This window comes from Phaenicophaeus curvirostris, chromosome 3, assembly GCF_032191515.1.
Source record: "Phaenicophaeus curvirostris isolate KB17595 chromosome 3, BPBGC_Pcur_1.0, whole genome shotgun sequence".
In the NCBI taxonomy this organism is placed as follows: Eukaryota; Metazoa; Chordata; class Aves; order Cuculiformes; family Cuculidae; genus Phaenicophaeus; species Phaenicophaeus curvirostris.
In genome coordinates, this window is record NC_091394.1 from 44,616,219 (window position 1) to 44,633,044 (window position 16,826).

Here is a 16,826-nt window from a genome sequence, read left to right on the forward strand (position 1 = left end):
TGGCTTGACCGTGACTATTTCATGTGTCATGAGCAGAGCTCAGATCAGTAATGCTTACCTGTGGCTCTTATCCCCTGCCAGGGGCAGTAAAATCCAGCAGATGTTCATGGTGTGCAGGGGAACAAGTTGAAGGAGGCAAAGCCTGTGATGTTGATCTCACTTGGTTTTACAGAGGATGTTGAAATTTGTGTGGTTGTGAGTTGGGAGGGAGGGATTGGGGCAAGTGGGGAGTCTCTCTGCTGTTGGTGCATCTCCCGTGTCCCTCTGGGGCCTCAGTCAGAATCCAGCTGCCTGAACTCCTCCTTGCAACCCCCTTGGCCGTGTGGGCTCCTCACCCAAGGAGTGGCAGGAGCGGCAGCAGTGTTTTAGGATGTCTGGAAGTGAAGGATGGGGCTGAGTCTGTGGCTGGTGCCTCACCACCCTCTCTTTTCCCCAGTCCTTTTGCCTGTTCCATTTTCCCTGAGCAGCGTAATAGCTGCATAGTCAACTGTCTCTTGACTGAGAGGAACAGGAACTGGAAAGTGAGCAAGAGTTGCCCTTTCAATTCTCAAAGACTAGACTGATTTGGGAAAACTTGAATGATACCTCAACTTATAAGCTTGACAAACAAAGAAAATTAAACCCTTTGTTTAGTTGCATACATGCTTGTATTTGTCAGCTGAACTAGGTAAGGCATTTTTATATTTGCTAGGGAGGAAAAATAACATCTGTTGGAAGTATATTCCTCTGCCCTATTGTTTGATTCTTTGTGTCCACTTCACACTGTTGTCCACAGGAGCATGTCCTTCTGCATCCATATTTCTCTTCTGAAAAGATCTATGGAAGTGATTTAGCTTTCATGCCCTAAATGTCCTGCTGCCTGGTGCTGTCACTGCTGCCAACTTTTAATGGCATCTCTAAAGCAGGAGAGTTTTGAAAGTGCTGTTTTCTTCTGTGAAAGGTGGTGTGCTAAGGTTGTATGCATCTCAAGCCATTTTTCTGCACATCACCTTTCACACATCGCTTCAGGTCTTTGTTTCTAGTGTCAGGTTAGCCACTGAAACAATTTGGGTTTCTTTTCTGAAAAATTTGAATATGGAAAAGTTCTCAGGCCTACCAATAATGAGTTTCTATCTTCATCACACTGTGCGAGTGTTTCCTTAGTCTGTGGGGGAAATAATGAGAATGAAGTGGTTCTTTGTTATTTTTAGAAGAAGTTATGTTTAAAAAAAAAAAATCAGAGAAAAGGCATGCCTTACAAAGTGTTAGTGGATTCAAAGATACCACCACTGGAATGCTGGTTTTCAGTCTTCTTAATGTTCCTCCTGTTTCAGTACAAGATTTCCTAGTTTCCTGTCCTTATTTCTCTCATCTGTAATTTCTTGTATATGGATGTGCTACTGAAGACATACTTGTTACTCCCACTTCCTGTATGTCTGTGCTGCAGAATTCAGGAAGAAACCTTTGCCCACCTTCCTTCTGATGAGACAAAAAGACAAAATAAGACAATGAAAGCAAATTCCTTGCACTGGCATGCCGAACACATTCATCGCTGCAGGAAACTAGGTCGACATTATTATTCATAACAGTATATTATGTTACAATAAAGTAAGCAGAGGGTAGGTCTAGAAATTGGATTGATGCCCGTCTATTACACTCTGAAGTTAAAACCTTACCTCTAAGATACTATTTAGCAGACAGAACAGTGTTGGTTGGGATGGGAGGGGAGAGAATTCATCTGCCAACAAAAATGGAGAAAAATCTCATTTTCTTCAGGTTTATGAAAAATAAAACTTATTACAAGTTTTCTTTAAGTTCTTTTGCTTTTACTTTGAAAACCAAAGCAAAGCCAGTCTTCCATATTTGAAAAAGAGCCCATTTAGTTATTATTTGGCTTCCTTTCGGAAGGTCTGGAGCAGAACTTTGATGCTTTCAAGATCACTGACTTGAGGTTGACATCCGCTATGGCAACAGCAGGAAATATTGCCCTGCTCCTTAGAACTCTGACACGCTTTTCTGCTGTAAAAACAGGTCTAAGAGATCATTTATATCTGTGGATTGTCTGATTCTTCCCCACTTTATTCCTGCAGTGTGATTCTGTGCTGGTGACCTACAAAATTCTGTATTGTACAGTGTGCAAAGTCCTTTTCCTTGTTCTTTTTTCCAGAGATCTAATGTCAGGGGAAAAGGGAGTAGGACTATTTACGAAAAAAAAACCCAAACCAAAAGTAAAAGATGCCACAATGAATTAAAATCTCTGATATCCTTTGAAATATGGGTTAAAAACCACCAATCATCCATTACAGCAAACATATATATAAATAATAAACAACAACAAAAAGCTTTCCATTAACTAGCTGTCTCAGGTTACATCTGAAACACATTTTCAAAAAATTTTCAAGTGGCATGGGTTTTTCCTGTTTGCTGCCTTATTCAGGAAACAAATTCAAAATGAAATTCAGTTAAAATAAGTGTGGTTTTAAACATGGTAAAAATTGCCTATAAATGGTTTCAATATACTGTATATGTGCTGACAAAAGAGGTCATTATTCTTATAAGAACTATGGAACCTGTCATCCTTGTGAAAAAAGCAGATTAATAAAAAAAGTGAAGCAATTTGGTGAGTTTAAATTGGCCTTATTACCTGTCTATCATTTCAAACAAATCTGCCATGGAAGAAAGAAATGTAGAAAGTACTTCCCCAAACTCTCTTTTTCCAAGTTATTATTTCTTCCACATAGCTCTTGGCTTGCTTTTTAATTAGTGAGTCATCTTCACATATAAAATGATATGTGATTCTCCTATAAAAATACATAAACTTCACATTTAAAACAAGCCGTGTCCCACTTAACATTTTAAATTCTGAAACTTTTTATTTCTCTGCTCCCATTCTTCCCAAATCAGCTATACACAGAACATTGCATCTCAATAGTTTATAACTGGGGTAGAAATAATAGGTGTTATTTATGTTACTGAATAACAGATTATATTTTTACTATTCCTTATTGCTATTTGTTTCCATTTCAGACAAAGTGTCAAAGTCCATTAACTTAGTGCAAAACTTTCCAGTTACTTCTATAGAATTTGGATCATGATCAGAGGCACTGGCCTTACTATCACACAAAGTGAGCTGAGTTCTGTCCCTACCTCCATTTGTTATGGTCTGACCAGTGAGCAGCAAGATTTTGGATCACTTATGTCCCAGGTGTACTGGAGAGTATTTTAGGTGATGTTATATAAGTTAAGTTAAATGATCAATTTTAAAATAATTCCTTCCCCAGCCCTCAAACTTTGGTGCTAATCAAGATCAAAACAAAAAATATATATTACGCCAATGGAGCATCTGCTTTTAGGGTCCTCACTTATCTGTGGGAGCTTTGCTGTCCCCTCTGGGCTCAAAGAGCTACCAGGGAAGGTGCAGATTGGAAGAAGCATCTGCCAGATACAGTCATTAATCTCTTTACTATGGCTATTCTCTTCTTAATACTAATTTTAAATCAATATGCATCTCTGTTCACACACAAACACAGAATCAGTACTATTGCACTTCGCTTTAAATTCCTAGTCGGATCATTTTCTTAGCAAAAATTCCACTCTTTAAAATCTCCTTAGAGGAGAAATAGTAGTTTTGATGATCATTAATTTTTCTGGTTAACATGGAATGAATCAAGATTTTTTTTTTTCAATAGGAAACCAATTTTTGTATCTCACAATATTAATCTAATATTTTCCTCACAGGGGAAAATACACAATAAATCTTTCCCATGGCATTATTGTGTTGGGATCAAATTTATACTCTTATTCAGTGAAAAATTTGTTGAGAGCTGGTATAAGCAGAAGGCAAATAAAGGCTTGCAATGTCTGGTCATTTTTCGTGGTACGACCTATTTCTTCTTATGTATTCGGTAGTAGCTCGTTAGTAACTAGTAAATAAGTACTTAGGTGATAAAGGAGAATATCACAGAATCACAGAATCACAGAATAACCAGGTTGGAAGAGACCCACCGGATCATCGAGTCCAACCGCTCCTATCAAACACTAAACCATATCCCTCAGCACCTCATCCACCCGTGCCTTAAACACCTCCAGGGAAGGTGACTCAACCACCTCCCTGGGCAGCCTGTTCCAGTGCCCAATGACCCTTTCTGTAAAGAATTTTTTCCTAACGTCCAGCCTAAACCTCCCCTGGTGGAGCTTGAGGCCATTCCCTCTAGTCCTGTCCCCTGTCACTTGGCAGAAGAGGCCAGCACCCTCCCCTCTACAACCACCTTTCAGGTAGTTGTAGAGAGCAATGAGGTCTCCCCTCAGCCTCCTCTTCTCCAGGCTAAACAACCCCAGCTCTCTCAGCCGTTCCTCATAAGGCCTGTTCTCCAGCCCCTTCACCAGCTTCGTTGCTCTTCTCTGGACTCGTTCCAGAGCCTCAACATCCTTCTTGTGGTGAGGGGCCCAGAACAGTACTCCCCAATCCATTGAAAAGAGCTTCTGTGCTACATGTGTCTTTACTCAAAGAGAAGCTCCAGTTTGTTCTATGCTAGTGTGTTCATGCAGTTTGTTCACAGATTTTAGATGTGGATTCAGATATTTGGGTCCCTGACTAATCCAGCTGGGCTAGACCTTCTACCCTGTTCTCTTCTAATGTGTTTAAGAAAAAGAGTGGGGAAGTGGCATCTGCAATGAAAACTTTTAGCAAAGTGTTTATTTTGATTCTGGTGTATTTCATGTCACTGTTCTGTATCTTTTGAATATGTGTAAGTTTAGGTTGGGATATTTTAGTTTGGTTTTCTGTGTGTGTTTTTTGTTTTGTTTTGCATTGCTCTTGTTTGTTTTGTTTTGGTTTTTTTTCTGGTTTGGAGAATACTAGTGTCACAGGCTTCAGATCAAAATTTGGACATTTATTTGAATATTTTGATCCGTGCAAAAATCAACAGTTCCTCTTGAAACTCTTTTCCTTCAAAATGTTAGAGAACAGATCAATCCAGTTACTATTCCAAGAAGATCTACCTTTTCCTAGCATATCATAATAGGGTTATGGAGGTCACCTGGAGGCTACCTGCATGTAGCTCTCATGAGCTAAGTGTGTCTGTGCTATGCCAGGTACCTTGCTAGTTCCTTCAGAAAGCCTGAATGACTCTCTGTTACGCAACTGACAGGATCCAGATTTTTTTTTTTTTACATTTGAGTTGATGTACTTTACAGATATTTTGTTCTGTTCCAGTCACTGAAGATCTTTATATTATTCCCTTTGTATACTTGTATTCTGACATGCTCACTTAATGCTTATTGAAAAACAGCAAACAATATCTTTTGGTTCAATTAAGTGGTATTTTTCCCTCTGGTTCTTATGTCAGATCACAGTGAGAAAAGAATGCAAGACTTATTTTTCTTACTGTTAGCCTCAAACAGTGCCAGAACAGGCATGTAGTACCACTAACTCTGGAGAAGTAAGAAAGCAGGAGGGCTGTGGATAATCACTGTACATGGTCATAAGGACCACAGGATCCATAGCGACCTGCATGCATGCCTGCATGGGGATACCATAAGGGACTTGTGTGTTTGCTGTGCATGTACAGTGGATGCCAGACTTCTCCCTCTGCAGCTACAGACCTCTGCTGTAGTGGCAGATAAGGCATGATATAGCTCAAAGTTCATGACTATGCAACCTCCATGAATGGCTGAAAATTATTTATCTGATATTTTTCCCCAACATTGTACACTTTTAAGATTCAGCTAGACAGGGTACGGGGCCATCTTGTCTAGACTGTGCATTTGCCAAGAAAGGCTAAGCCAGATGGTCCATGAAGTCCCTTCCAACCTGGTAGTCTGTGATTCTATGAACGTGTTATTTTGTGTTTTTCCTAAGCCTACCAACTTCAGCAGCTGGGCAACTTCATGGTTTGTAAAGGTGAGCAGCCTAACAGTGGATTATGAGTCCTCTCATTCATACTAAGTTAATAGTAAGCAGAAAGTTGTAACCAAACCAAATACATAAACTGGCATGTAAGTGAAAGCCTACATGACAAAGAAGACAGCTTTTCATTTCAGAAAGAAATTTTTCATTTTATCTTAATGAATCTCATATTCTTAAACTCTCATTTTTATGCTAGGATCTCATTGAGCTCATAGGTGATCATGGTGTGCATTTTACCATATTTTCTCTTAAATATGAGCAGTAATTCTGGAAGTACATTATGCTTCATCTTTTTGAAGAATTTTAAAGCTAACACTGTTAATGTGAAACAGAACCTTTGGAACAGATGGAGATAGTCAGGCACTCTGGAGCAAATATTTGGAACAAAAGCTTAATTTCATGGATACAAAATTAAGGTATTCTTATAAGTAGTCTTTGTATTTTTATATATGGTGGCAAAAAACAGAAAGCAAAGAGAAGCCAAATTAAGTTAGCTTAGCAACCAAAGTGTAGCTGTGGCTTAACTCTGAAAATCGACAGGTGAATGTTTTCCACAATCCTAGCAGAGAGAAAGACTGAATTGAATAGCCAAATTCCTACTGATTTCTTTGGGAGCAGGATCAAGTCTTTAATACATGAAAAACTCCTGTTTTGATTTTAATGAGAGTTACGTGACTTAAATCTTGTTTAATGTTTTGGAAGGACTGGGTAAGGTTGAAATCAAATAATAAGTTTTCTAGACTTTTAGTAGCATTGTCCTTCTTAGTGTTGTTGTTACCTCGGGCTATTTACTTTTGGCTGTTAGTGCAGTGTAGAAGTTAATACTACTGAGGGTGGAATTGGCTACTCTTAAAACAGAATGTTTAGATCATAAACATTTTAAAATAAGACTCCATAAAAAAGATGTATTTTTTTTAATTTGAAACATTAGTTGTGTTCTTGGCCAGCTTTGCTTGAGAGGACTCACATGTTTTTTCAGTGTTCTGCTAGCCAGCTGCAGCCAAAAGATTATTTCAAACAGTGGAGACCAAGTTTCTTTTTCTACTTTGCTTCCCCCTTGCCCCCCTCCCCTCTTCTGTAGAACTCTCTATATATCGTATAACTGAAGTGTAGCCAGTCATGGGGTGAAAAATTCATAAAGCTAGTTTACACAACAGTGGCAAGCACAAAAACGCTGACTACATATGCCAGTACTAGTCTGTGCTAGTTGATATTTCTTTCCTTCAGAATTTTTTCAAATCTTCAAACTTCAAAAACTGTTGAATACTTTTTTCAGAGCCAGTAGAATTGCGTAAACTATATCGAGAATCGCTTGCATCTGCCCTTCACTCACCTGTGGAGATGCACAGTCATCTTTTTAGCAAAGACTTTATTCATCAGTGCTGCATGAAAACATATACTACAGGGGTATGCAGAAGGCGGTGGGTTTGGGGGATAACTCAGAAAATTATAATGGAGTGATTCTTTTTTAATCTCAATTAAATGCTGATGATTTATTGTATTAAACATGATTTTTGGTTTTCATGTTTATTTGAAATAAATATGTGTGACACTGTTTGTTGTCCTGCTTTAGAGATGTCTTTAGAAGACTTCCTTTTAAAAAATATGAATTTATGAAAGTTCATGAAAGGTATGTAGGTAGCTGTGCAAGCAGAAGTCTTTCCTCACCTCAGGCAAATACAGGTGCTACAGTATAAGTTCCCTGTACTGATCAAATAATGTACATTATTCACTTCTTCCAGAACAGAACTTAACTCATTGTTTCCATTAAATGAAGACAGAGCTTTCTTCACCTCAGTTTTGAAGTCTCTTTTTGCTGGGTACTCTGCTGGATATGGGCCTGAGATACTTTTGACTGGATGGGGACAATTAGAAGTTTTTTTACATTGATCACTGGCTGTAGCTGTAATAGTCCTGAACAGAAAAGCTGTGTGTCCATTGCCCTAAAGTATCATTAGAAGAGGTTTTTAGAGTCTTTCGCTGAAAATATGTGTGTGACTGAAGTTTGAAGCAGCTAGTAGTGGCAAGATGAATGAAGAAGAGTATAATGTGGTATACTGACCATGTTTGGAACTGGCTGTGCACCTCCCCCTTAGCCAGCCCAAATCCTTCCTGTATGGAGTGAAATGTTGGACTTTGGATTACTTTAGGAGTGTATACTTTAATGTAGTTTCTTTTCTGAAAACCAGAGATTAATACAAGGAATTTATTTTCCACAGGTCCATGTTAACTTTGTTCCTTGTCTGTCTAGCTAGGAACTGTGAAAGGAGCTTTGCACAACATAGGCCTATGAGGAAACAGACTAGACGTTAAGAAGCAATTCTTCATGATGAGGGTAGTGGAACACTGGAAAAAGTTGTTCAGGGAAGTTGTGGATGTCCTCTTCCCTGGAGGTGTTCAGGGCTAGGCTGGATGGGGCCTTGAGCAGCCAGATCTAGTGGGAGGTGTCCCTGCTCATCACAGGGTGGTTGGAACTAGATGATCTTTAAAGTCCCTTCCAACCTAAACCATTCTATGATTCTATGAAATTAACTTTTTAATTTCAGTTTATTAATTTAAGTTTTTATTTGTTTAGTCTGTCATTTGCAAATCAGACAGATACTAGATAATGTTTTACAGAAAAATTGTGTCATTACTTTAGAAACTTACCGTATTCTTCTTGGACTGAACAGGAAGGTTTAGATGATTGAGTAGAAAGAATTCTGTTGCTAGGTTAATAAAAATAAAAACCAAAAAACCAAACCCTCAACCCCAAAACTTCTCTTAGAAGTTGAGCTTTTAGATTTTTATCTATATCAGCAGTAGGTGTCCCAAAATCAAAGATAAGGCATCGATTAAGTCATATTAAAATATTTAATATGTTGCACATTAGACATAAATACCATACTACAAACATAACAGGTCATTGATTTCTAAGCTGATAACAGAATGGAAATGTCAGAAGTGATACATACGCAGCGTTTTTCCTGACTGATAGTATTATGTCACCACTTTTCCCGTACTAATTTGGCAAGCAGGACTTGAATTGTCAGTGGCAAGAATCTAAGCTATTATTTGTTTATAGTCTTTCTATGGGCACTTGCTGCACAATGTGCATTTAAACCTGACATTCTCTGGATTTAAATCAGGCAAAGTTCTCTCCTTCATGTCTTTCTGCTCTTTCTCAGTACTTCGCAGCAACATTGCTGCTTCTTGTCTCTGAGTTTCTCTGGTGCTACTAAATGTCACTCACAGGGAATCTGTTCCTAATTTATATTTCCCTTTAGGTGATGGACTGCATCACCAACAGGAATTATTGTCACTTCTCTGATTTCAGTTTAAATACAACAAAGCATTCAAAAAGAGCCATAGTTGCTTACATTACTTGCAGTCCTGTTACATTTCTCAGAGGAGTGTAAAATGCAAAAAGCAAACTACGACTCAGCTTCATATACTTCTATATATTTGCCTTGCAGATCTGCGTGACTTGAAAAATTTGTACTCTTAGTAGCCTATATTTATTATGACCACGTAATGGCAGCAAGAAAGAAACTGACAACAAGAAAAAGACCTACCAAGAACTGAAACCTGATCACTTAATGCTTTGGAGGAAGGGCTGGCGGTACTGGTATTTTTCAGAAAATCTAGGAAAAACTTGTATTAAGTGCATCAGAAATACCAAGGGTAATTCTTTGGATGACTCTTCCCATTTGAATAGTTTGTAGGGCTGAGCCCTTGATCGTTTTTTAGAGAGTCCTCTTCGCAGCTGTTAGTATGAGTTTGAAGGGTTAAACAATATAGCAGAAATACATCTTCATGCTTAAAAATAAAAGGGCTGGATTTCAGAAAAATCTGTAAAGCTTTCAGCAAGAATCAGGCGAACACTACAGTAAAATGAAAAGCTGAAATGCGAAGAGTGGATGATGTGGGGTGCCAGCTCAGCACTTTCAGGAGTCATGTACAGATCATGTTGCTGTAAGATAGAAGACCACCCTTGGAACTGCAGTGAACTGTTGCAGTGATCGGCTGCTTTGCAATGTAAAGGAGTTACATAGGCTGATACCCCTCCATGTGGTTATGTCACCCAATTGTAGCCATTCTTAACAGTTCTTTTACTGTGGGGAAAACAGATGTTATTTGCAAGTGCTTCTGTGTAAAAAAATCACCTTACTATGCAGATTCCAGCTGCGCAAGGAAAGAAGAAGAGTAAGAGTGTTCAAACAATAAAGGTTCTTTACTGAGGGTGTTTGTTTTTTCTCTTATTTGTATAGGTTCAACATGGGAGAAAACATTACGACAGATTGGTTTTGAAAGGTAAGCCATAAATTTGTTTCCTTACCAGTGCAAAAAAAGAAGAAAAACTGCATGAGCAAGCTTACAGAATTATTCATTTTAGCTGATCAGACATATCTGTGACCTCAGATTTAGAGTAGAACTTAGTTGGTGTAATGCACATACATGTTCAGCTTTTCTGTTTATGTCCTCTTCTGTCTCCTCAGTCAATCTGAAGTAGCTTATTCACTGTATGAACTTGACTCATAATGTGTTTTGCTGGCAGCTGTATAGCATACTAGTATTAAAAAAGGTGGCACGCTATTTGGACAGAAGTCTTACTTATGAATGAAATTACTGCTCTCATATTATTTTTTCCATGAAATTTCTAACCTGTGACATATTAGTTGACAAAAGTAAATGAAGTTGAAAGAGGACCAAAGCTGGCAGAGAGCTATTTAGCATCAGAGGAAAATTCAGAATTCAGCATTCCTCAAGTGCAAGTATTTCTTGGAGGCAAACTTAACCACAAGGTCATCATACCAGAAACTTGTCTCTCTTGGAAATTAAACTAGGCCAAGCCCAGTAAAGAGGGATCTGATGTTGAGGTTCAGATAGTCAATCTCATGCTGATTCTTTGGCAAATGGTAAATAGATACTACTCTCCACTTGAATAAAGTTTTGCTGTTTTCCCTTATTAGAGTGGCTTTAAGTTGTACACCAATGTGCTTGGGTCACTGTTGACAGGGCAAGAAGGAATTTCTCTTGTTCGAGTTGCATGAGTGCATACCGTGCATACTGCCTGGGTCATCTCAGCAAACCCAGCAGTCAGACCTTTCTGAAGTTGATAAATTCAAATCATATGAAACAGAAAAGTAATTATTTGCTTCTGTAATGCAAGCTGCATTTTTCTACTGACTTTTACCTTGCACAAAGTTTTTTACTACAAAAAAAACAAGTGTTTTTTTACAAGTCTGATGCTTAAGTTTAATTATCCTAACTCCTACCTGTAATTAAGATTCTCAGATATTTGCAGCAATATATGAATTTTTATTTTCTATATAATCCTTTTATAGTAGGTGTCTGCTTAACTAACACAAATGGAAGAAATAAATTTCTAAATACTCGACTTTCTCTGGTCTCCATCTAGAAATGTGGCACCTGGGGAGAGGATTAAGCCTATCTCTAAATAGTTTCTACTTTTGTAGCGGAGAAAACATGGGCATTGTCATTTCCTAGCCTCTCACCAGTCAGAAATATTCAGATCATTAAACAGAAATATCTGTTCTACTGCCTCATAAGCTTATGCATGCCCAAGTGATATAGGAAACCTGAGCTGAAAATTGCAGTGTCTTTTATAGTAACAATATTTAGTAGTCCTGGATAGGTTCTGATGAAAATTTTAAAATGTTTCTGTCTCAAACTTTTAATATTAGCGATTTTTAATTTTTTTTTAAAAAAATAATTTTAACAAACATGAAGTGTACTACTTTACCTGTAGTTTCTGTTAAACCCATATGCAGATAGCACAAGGCACCGTATTGAAGGAAAGGAAAACCGTGATTCTGTTTAGGTACAGTTTCAGACTAGGGGCTGTGGTTCATAAGCATCAGCTTGAGCAGAAGCAGCGCCAAATCAAGGATCAAACTAGAAATTCCTTGACTGTGACACCTTACTGGATGTTTCTATTTAGATTGTTTTTAACATCACTGCACAAAAAGTTGGATATTAGTGAAAAAACCCGCATTCTTAGTTGCTAACTTTGATCTCATCGAGGGATTCTTTTTAATAAGTTGTGCTTTTTTCTCAAGTTACATCCCATTTGGTTTCTTGATGGGCATTTCATTCAGCATGATGTACATGTCTGAAGGGCAGTACAGTAAAATATTTATTCTTTTACTGCCCCATTCTTAGTAGTTTTGAGGGTTGCTAGAATGAGTCAATACTTTGGGTCTAAGGTTTGAAGCTCCCAGTGGAAAATGGTCTATTTTTTTAAGCTGAATTCATTAGAAGTTCTGATTTTGGCAATTTCCAAATTATGAGATGTTTCAAAACAGCAAGGAGAACCCACATTAGATATGTGTATGCAATGTATGTATGACATGAAACGTGGAGAATTCTGAATAGACCAAATTACAGCTGAGAAGCCTGCCTAAGAGGAGGCCTATGTGTAGAAGGCATTACTGTGCAGACCCCATTATTGCCGTTATAGTTTGAAAAGCGGAAAGGCTTTCAGATGGCGCTTCTGCACCCTGAGAGATTGATTGTTATCCTGAAGTAACTTTAATTGAAATAGTGTATTAGTTAACATGGATGGAATGAAGACTTAAATGTACTTGGCATGTCACAGTCATAAAAACAGATGTCTTTTCATATCAGCTTTTTCAGAGAACAGGCAAAGATAAACCAACAAAAATAAAGTCCTTTAAGCAGGTAGAACAATTAAGGTTTGGTGGTTTTTTTTTAGTAACACACCTGTATTTTTAACACAAGCTTTTGTATGACATGACTCCATCAGCAATAATGAGTTGGTTGACTAAAAAACCCGTGACTAACATAAATACATGAAGTCCAGTGTTAACTCCTTTATAGCAATATTTGCTTAGTATCATATCGTACATGATTGCTTCAGATCTGTATTTCTTGGGCCTTAAGGAACAGTTTCCAAAGTAAACAAAGGGATTGGCATTGCTATATGTAGTACTTTGATGCGGGGTCCGCTCTTAACTTAGAGTCACAGAAGTAGAAACTCCAGTTCTGCAGATTTCTCAAACCTAAGAGATTATTCTGGGGATGCATCATTACATGTTTTCCCTAGTCTTATTCTCTTCAGTAGGCATCTTTTTATGGACATCAATAAAGACAGGCTAGTGGGCTACATCTATGACATGGTCTGATCTCCTACAGCTGTTTGAGTATTACATATTTCAGTACTAGGACAAGAAGCAGCAGCAGCATGTTTTGCTATTTTAAAACATATTCTCTGAAAGCTGTTGAATTAGGTACACCTGAGTCAGCTGTGAAATATCAATAGTATTTAGATATGTTGTTTGAGCAAGCTCATTTTTATTCAGGAGAAGGCAATATTTTTAGATACACAAAAGGAAAGATATTCAAAATAATGTGGAATACTTTTTTGCTTAAAAAATGGAAAATTCATGTAAAATGTTTTTCTTAACAGGGTGATTTAGAGTGGATTGAGGAACAGGAGATGTGTACACTAAGTTTACATTGCAGAAAATTAAGCCCAGATAATATACAGGTTATGTCATCACTGCTTTGTGGTTACGTGATGTTTATTCTGCAGTAGTAGAGTGTTTACATTGCTGTTGTCTTCATATCCTGAAAAACATAGAGGCAGTAAGGGATCTGGCTGTGAACCTTTTATGTAAGCATTACTTGCGAACTGGGGATGCTGCTTTTCAGTGCAAGGGAAATTAAAAATGCTGGAACTTGAGTGAAGTAGCTCCATAGCCAGGAAATGACTGGTGTTAAGAGCTTTTCAATTAAGTGGAGTATATAAGTGGGGTTTGATAGATTTACATGAAGGCTGTTATGTTATTGATTGGTTTTTGGGAGATTGTAAGTAAGCTATTTGTAACATACTATAGTAGTCATAAAATTTATCCCAGATTAACTTGACTATATAGTCCCTGACTGCATTTTCGGCAGAACATTTTGGAGAAATTTGGAGAATTATGAGAAAAGTTAGCTTGTATTAAGCTGTCATACAAGAAATATAGTTTAAAAAGATGAGCATGTGTGATACCTGCACATCAAGCAAATGGTCACCTTACATGGTTTCTTTAATAATTTTGATTGTCCAAAGCAAGTAGATTTGTGGATAAATAGGATGACTTTTTTTGCTGCTCTTAAGCTGGGAATTACTTTTTGTTATTGGTAGGTGTTTAGGTGATACCCATCTATTCATGAAAATGTCTGGAAAGCAGTCAGCTGTGCTCTACTTTGTAACAAATATGACTAAAACTGTGTTTCAGAAGGCACTGTTCATCTCTCTGCCTTAAGTTTTTTTCGGTCACAGGCAGGACCCGCTGGAAATGACTCACTCAAACCCTCAAGTGAAATAGTTACAAACAGTTAACTGTGATTGTGCTTGTTTCCTGGCTACTCTGGCTATTTAAAAATAAATAAATAAATTTTATAAAGCCTGTTAAAATTAAAAAGGGAAGATGATAAGGCCTGTCATGGAGCTAGTCTTCCATAATGTAGTTCATGGGGTCTTCCCTGGATATGGCTGGGTGACACTTGCAGTGCAGAGCCAGACTGCAGAAAATTAGAAGCCAAAGAAGGCCTTGTAAAAAATTTCCCTAATCTGTGCTACTGGAGTTGTGTCCTATTCTAGTAGATTCAATAGTAATTATAGTCTTCTATATTTTCAACATATTTGTTGACCTAGAAATGATCTAATAATTTTAAAACTCTTGAATTTTAAAACTTACTGTCCTGCAGGACTTCCTCTTAATACTCTTCTTTGAGTTGTAATGTAATTAGTAACTACTCAGCTACTAACAACACATGTATTCCCTTTTTACATTTGTTCCCATGGTATTTCTGTCATGTATGCAATGCTTTACATTACGGTTCCACAAGACAGACTTAAGAATGATTTAATAACTGTTATTATATATTAAATAAATACCAACTGTTTAAAAAAATATTTTAAAAAGTAACAGATGTGTGGTTATTGCACTTTTGGCAACATTAAATAAGTATGTTTTTCATAATAAATTGTTGTTTCAGTGACAGAAAGGAACTTTTGAACACCAGTTTCTTAGTGAAATGTAATTATCTGTATAAAAACGAGAGTTTTCTGTATTGAAGATGTAACTTTTGTTTGCTTAATAGCTTCAAAGTGGTTCTGAAATAGTATTTATTTTTCTGGTATGCAAAAATGTCTTATTAGTTCAAAGCTTATATATGAAAAAGTATCTTACTCCTGCTCTATATACTGCTAATATGACATGTCTGCACCGTTTGTACAGTAGCAATGTCTCTTTAAAAAGTGCAACATGCAGCATAACAGATTCTGGCTAAAGTAATGCTGAATGTCATCAACAGTGAAAGCTACTAGTGTTAGTCAAGTACTGCGTATTGACTTGTGGGCTTGTTATGCTTTGTGTTTAATCCTTTTACTGTTTCTGAAAAGCAAAATGGTAGTTGGGGATTGGTAGCTCTCACATGTCAAGGAAAAAAGAGGGAATGGAAGTAGGAGCAGGGAAGGGAATAGAACTGTCAAGAAAAAAAGGAAAATACTAAACCAATGTTGTTATGTTGTTATCCAGGGTAGACCTGGATATGAAGATTGGCTCCTATTAAGGTACATTCCAGGTCTTCTCTGTATTTCAGTAGCTCCTTCAACACTCTTCTAATCACAAGGTGATAAAGAGGACAACCTGCATTGTTTTGGTCTGAAGCAAAATAAACACAACAGCTCCCTACCTTATTGGTAGGGATACACAGCTTTCCCAGTAGATGTGAGGAACAAGTTATCTGTCATCGCCGCGATGCATTTTTGTTCCTGTGTTGGTCTCTGAGAGTAGATGGATATCTGCTTTTGCAGCTGCTCCACACATGCCCCTGTTCAGTCTAGCCAAAAATATTGTGTATATCTTCCCTGCCCCTTGCAGAGACAACTCAATTTCGCAAACCACTCGTGACATGTGGTGAGCACTGGAATTCAGATGCATCAAAGTCACTTCCCAAGTGTATCCTTCAAGGTCTAGGTTGCTAATTATGAGTCTACTGGCAATCTGTTTTCTGTCTTTCCCCCATGCTTAGATTGCTTGTAACTTGCTGGGATATTTGATTGGTGCTTGGCCAGAGTTTCTCTAGGTGACATGTAAAGAATAAACAGAAAGAAGAGAATACCACTGGATTCTATAAATATTTATTATGCCCAATTCTGGCTTGGAAATACAAGTACCATATGGTTTTCTATAGTGACATCCCCCAATCCTCCCCACATGCTTCAGTGATCTAGTAAAAAGAATAAATATATGTTTGAAATATAAAGTTTTATCCTGATAGCATGTTCCATAATTTCAATCCCTTCACATACAGCTGAATCCTTTAGCCCTTTCTTGGGCAAGTCTCCCACTGACATCATTTTGGGAACATTGCATCAGCCAGGGGCTGCAAGAGCCTGCAGGGTCTGATCCTTAAGAATTTCTTTTAGAAGAAACAGTGCAATCTGAATGTGTTTTGCAAGTATTGAATAATTTGAGTCTGGGAAGACAAGGAGAAACAGGGGCAGTGATGCAATTGGAGGGACATGGGGAAAGCCCTGCCAGGCACCTCTTTCACCATTTTGGAAAAACCAGGCGTAGTAGCCTACGTGACTGGTTTGGTCTCCTGCACCACAAAACACTTAAGAAAAATGCTTAAGTTTTCAGTGCCCAGGCACTCCCTCTGACTTCAGCAGGATTGTAGTTTACAGCATCCTGTCGTTTAATTTCTTCATATCAGAGAAATTAAATTAATCCAAATTTTGTTTATACTTTTTATTCATGTGCTCACTCAGTCTTCCTATTTTTTGAGGGTTAGTTGATAGCCTTCCTCAGCATTCTTGGCACATTTTTGTCTTAATGTATCATGCCCATTCTACTTTTGTAGTAGTTAATGAATGAGAATGTATTCTGCTGTGATTACAATTATGTCTTTTCTTTGA

At 37.6% G+C, this 16,826-nt stretch overlaps 1 protein-coding gene across 4 annotated transcripts in view; it reads left to right on the forward strand.

The window, feature by feature from the left end:
• Positions 1–16,826, forward strand: part of PIEZO2 (piezo type mechanosensitive ion channel component 2) — a 311,046-nt gene that overhangs the window by 131,457 nt on the left and 162,763 nt on the right. For all 4 annotated transcript variants that reach the window (XM_069853757.1, XM_069853760.1, XM_069853758.1 and 1 more), the window contains exon 4: positions 10,138–10,180. In XM_069853757.1, the coding sequence (XP_069709858.1) occupies positions 10,138–10,180 (43 nt within the window). The remainder of the gene's footprint in view (positions 1–10,137; positions 10,181–16,826) is intronic.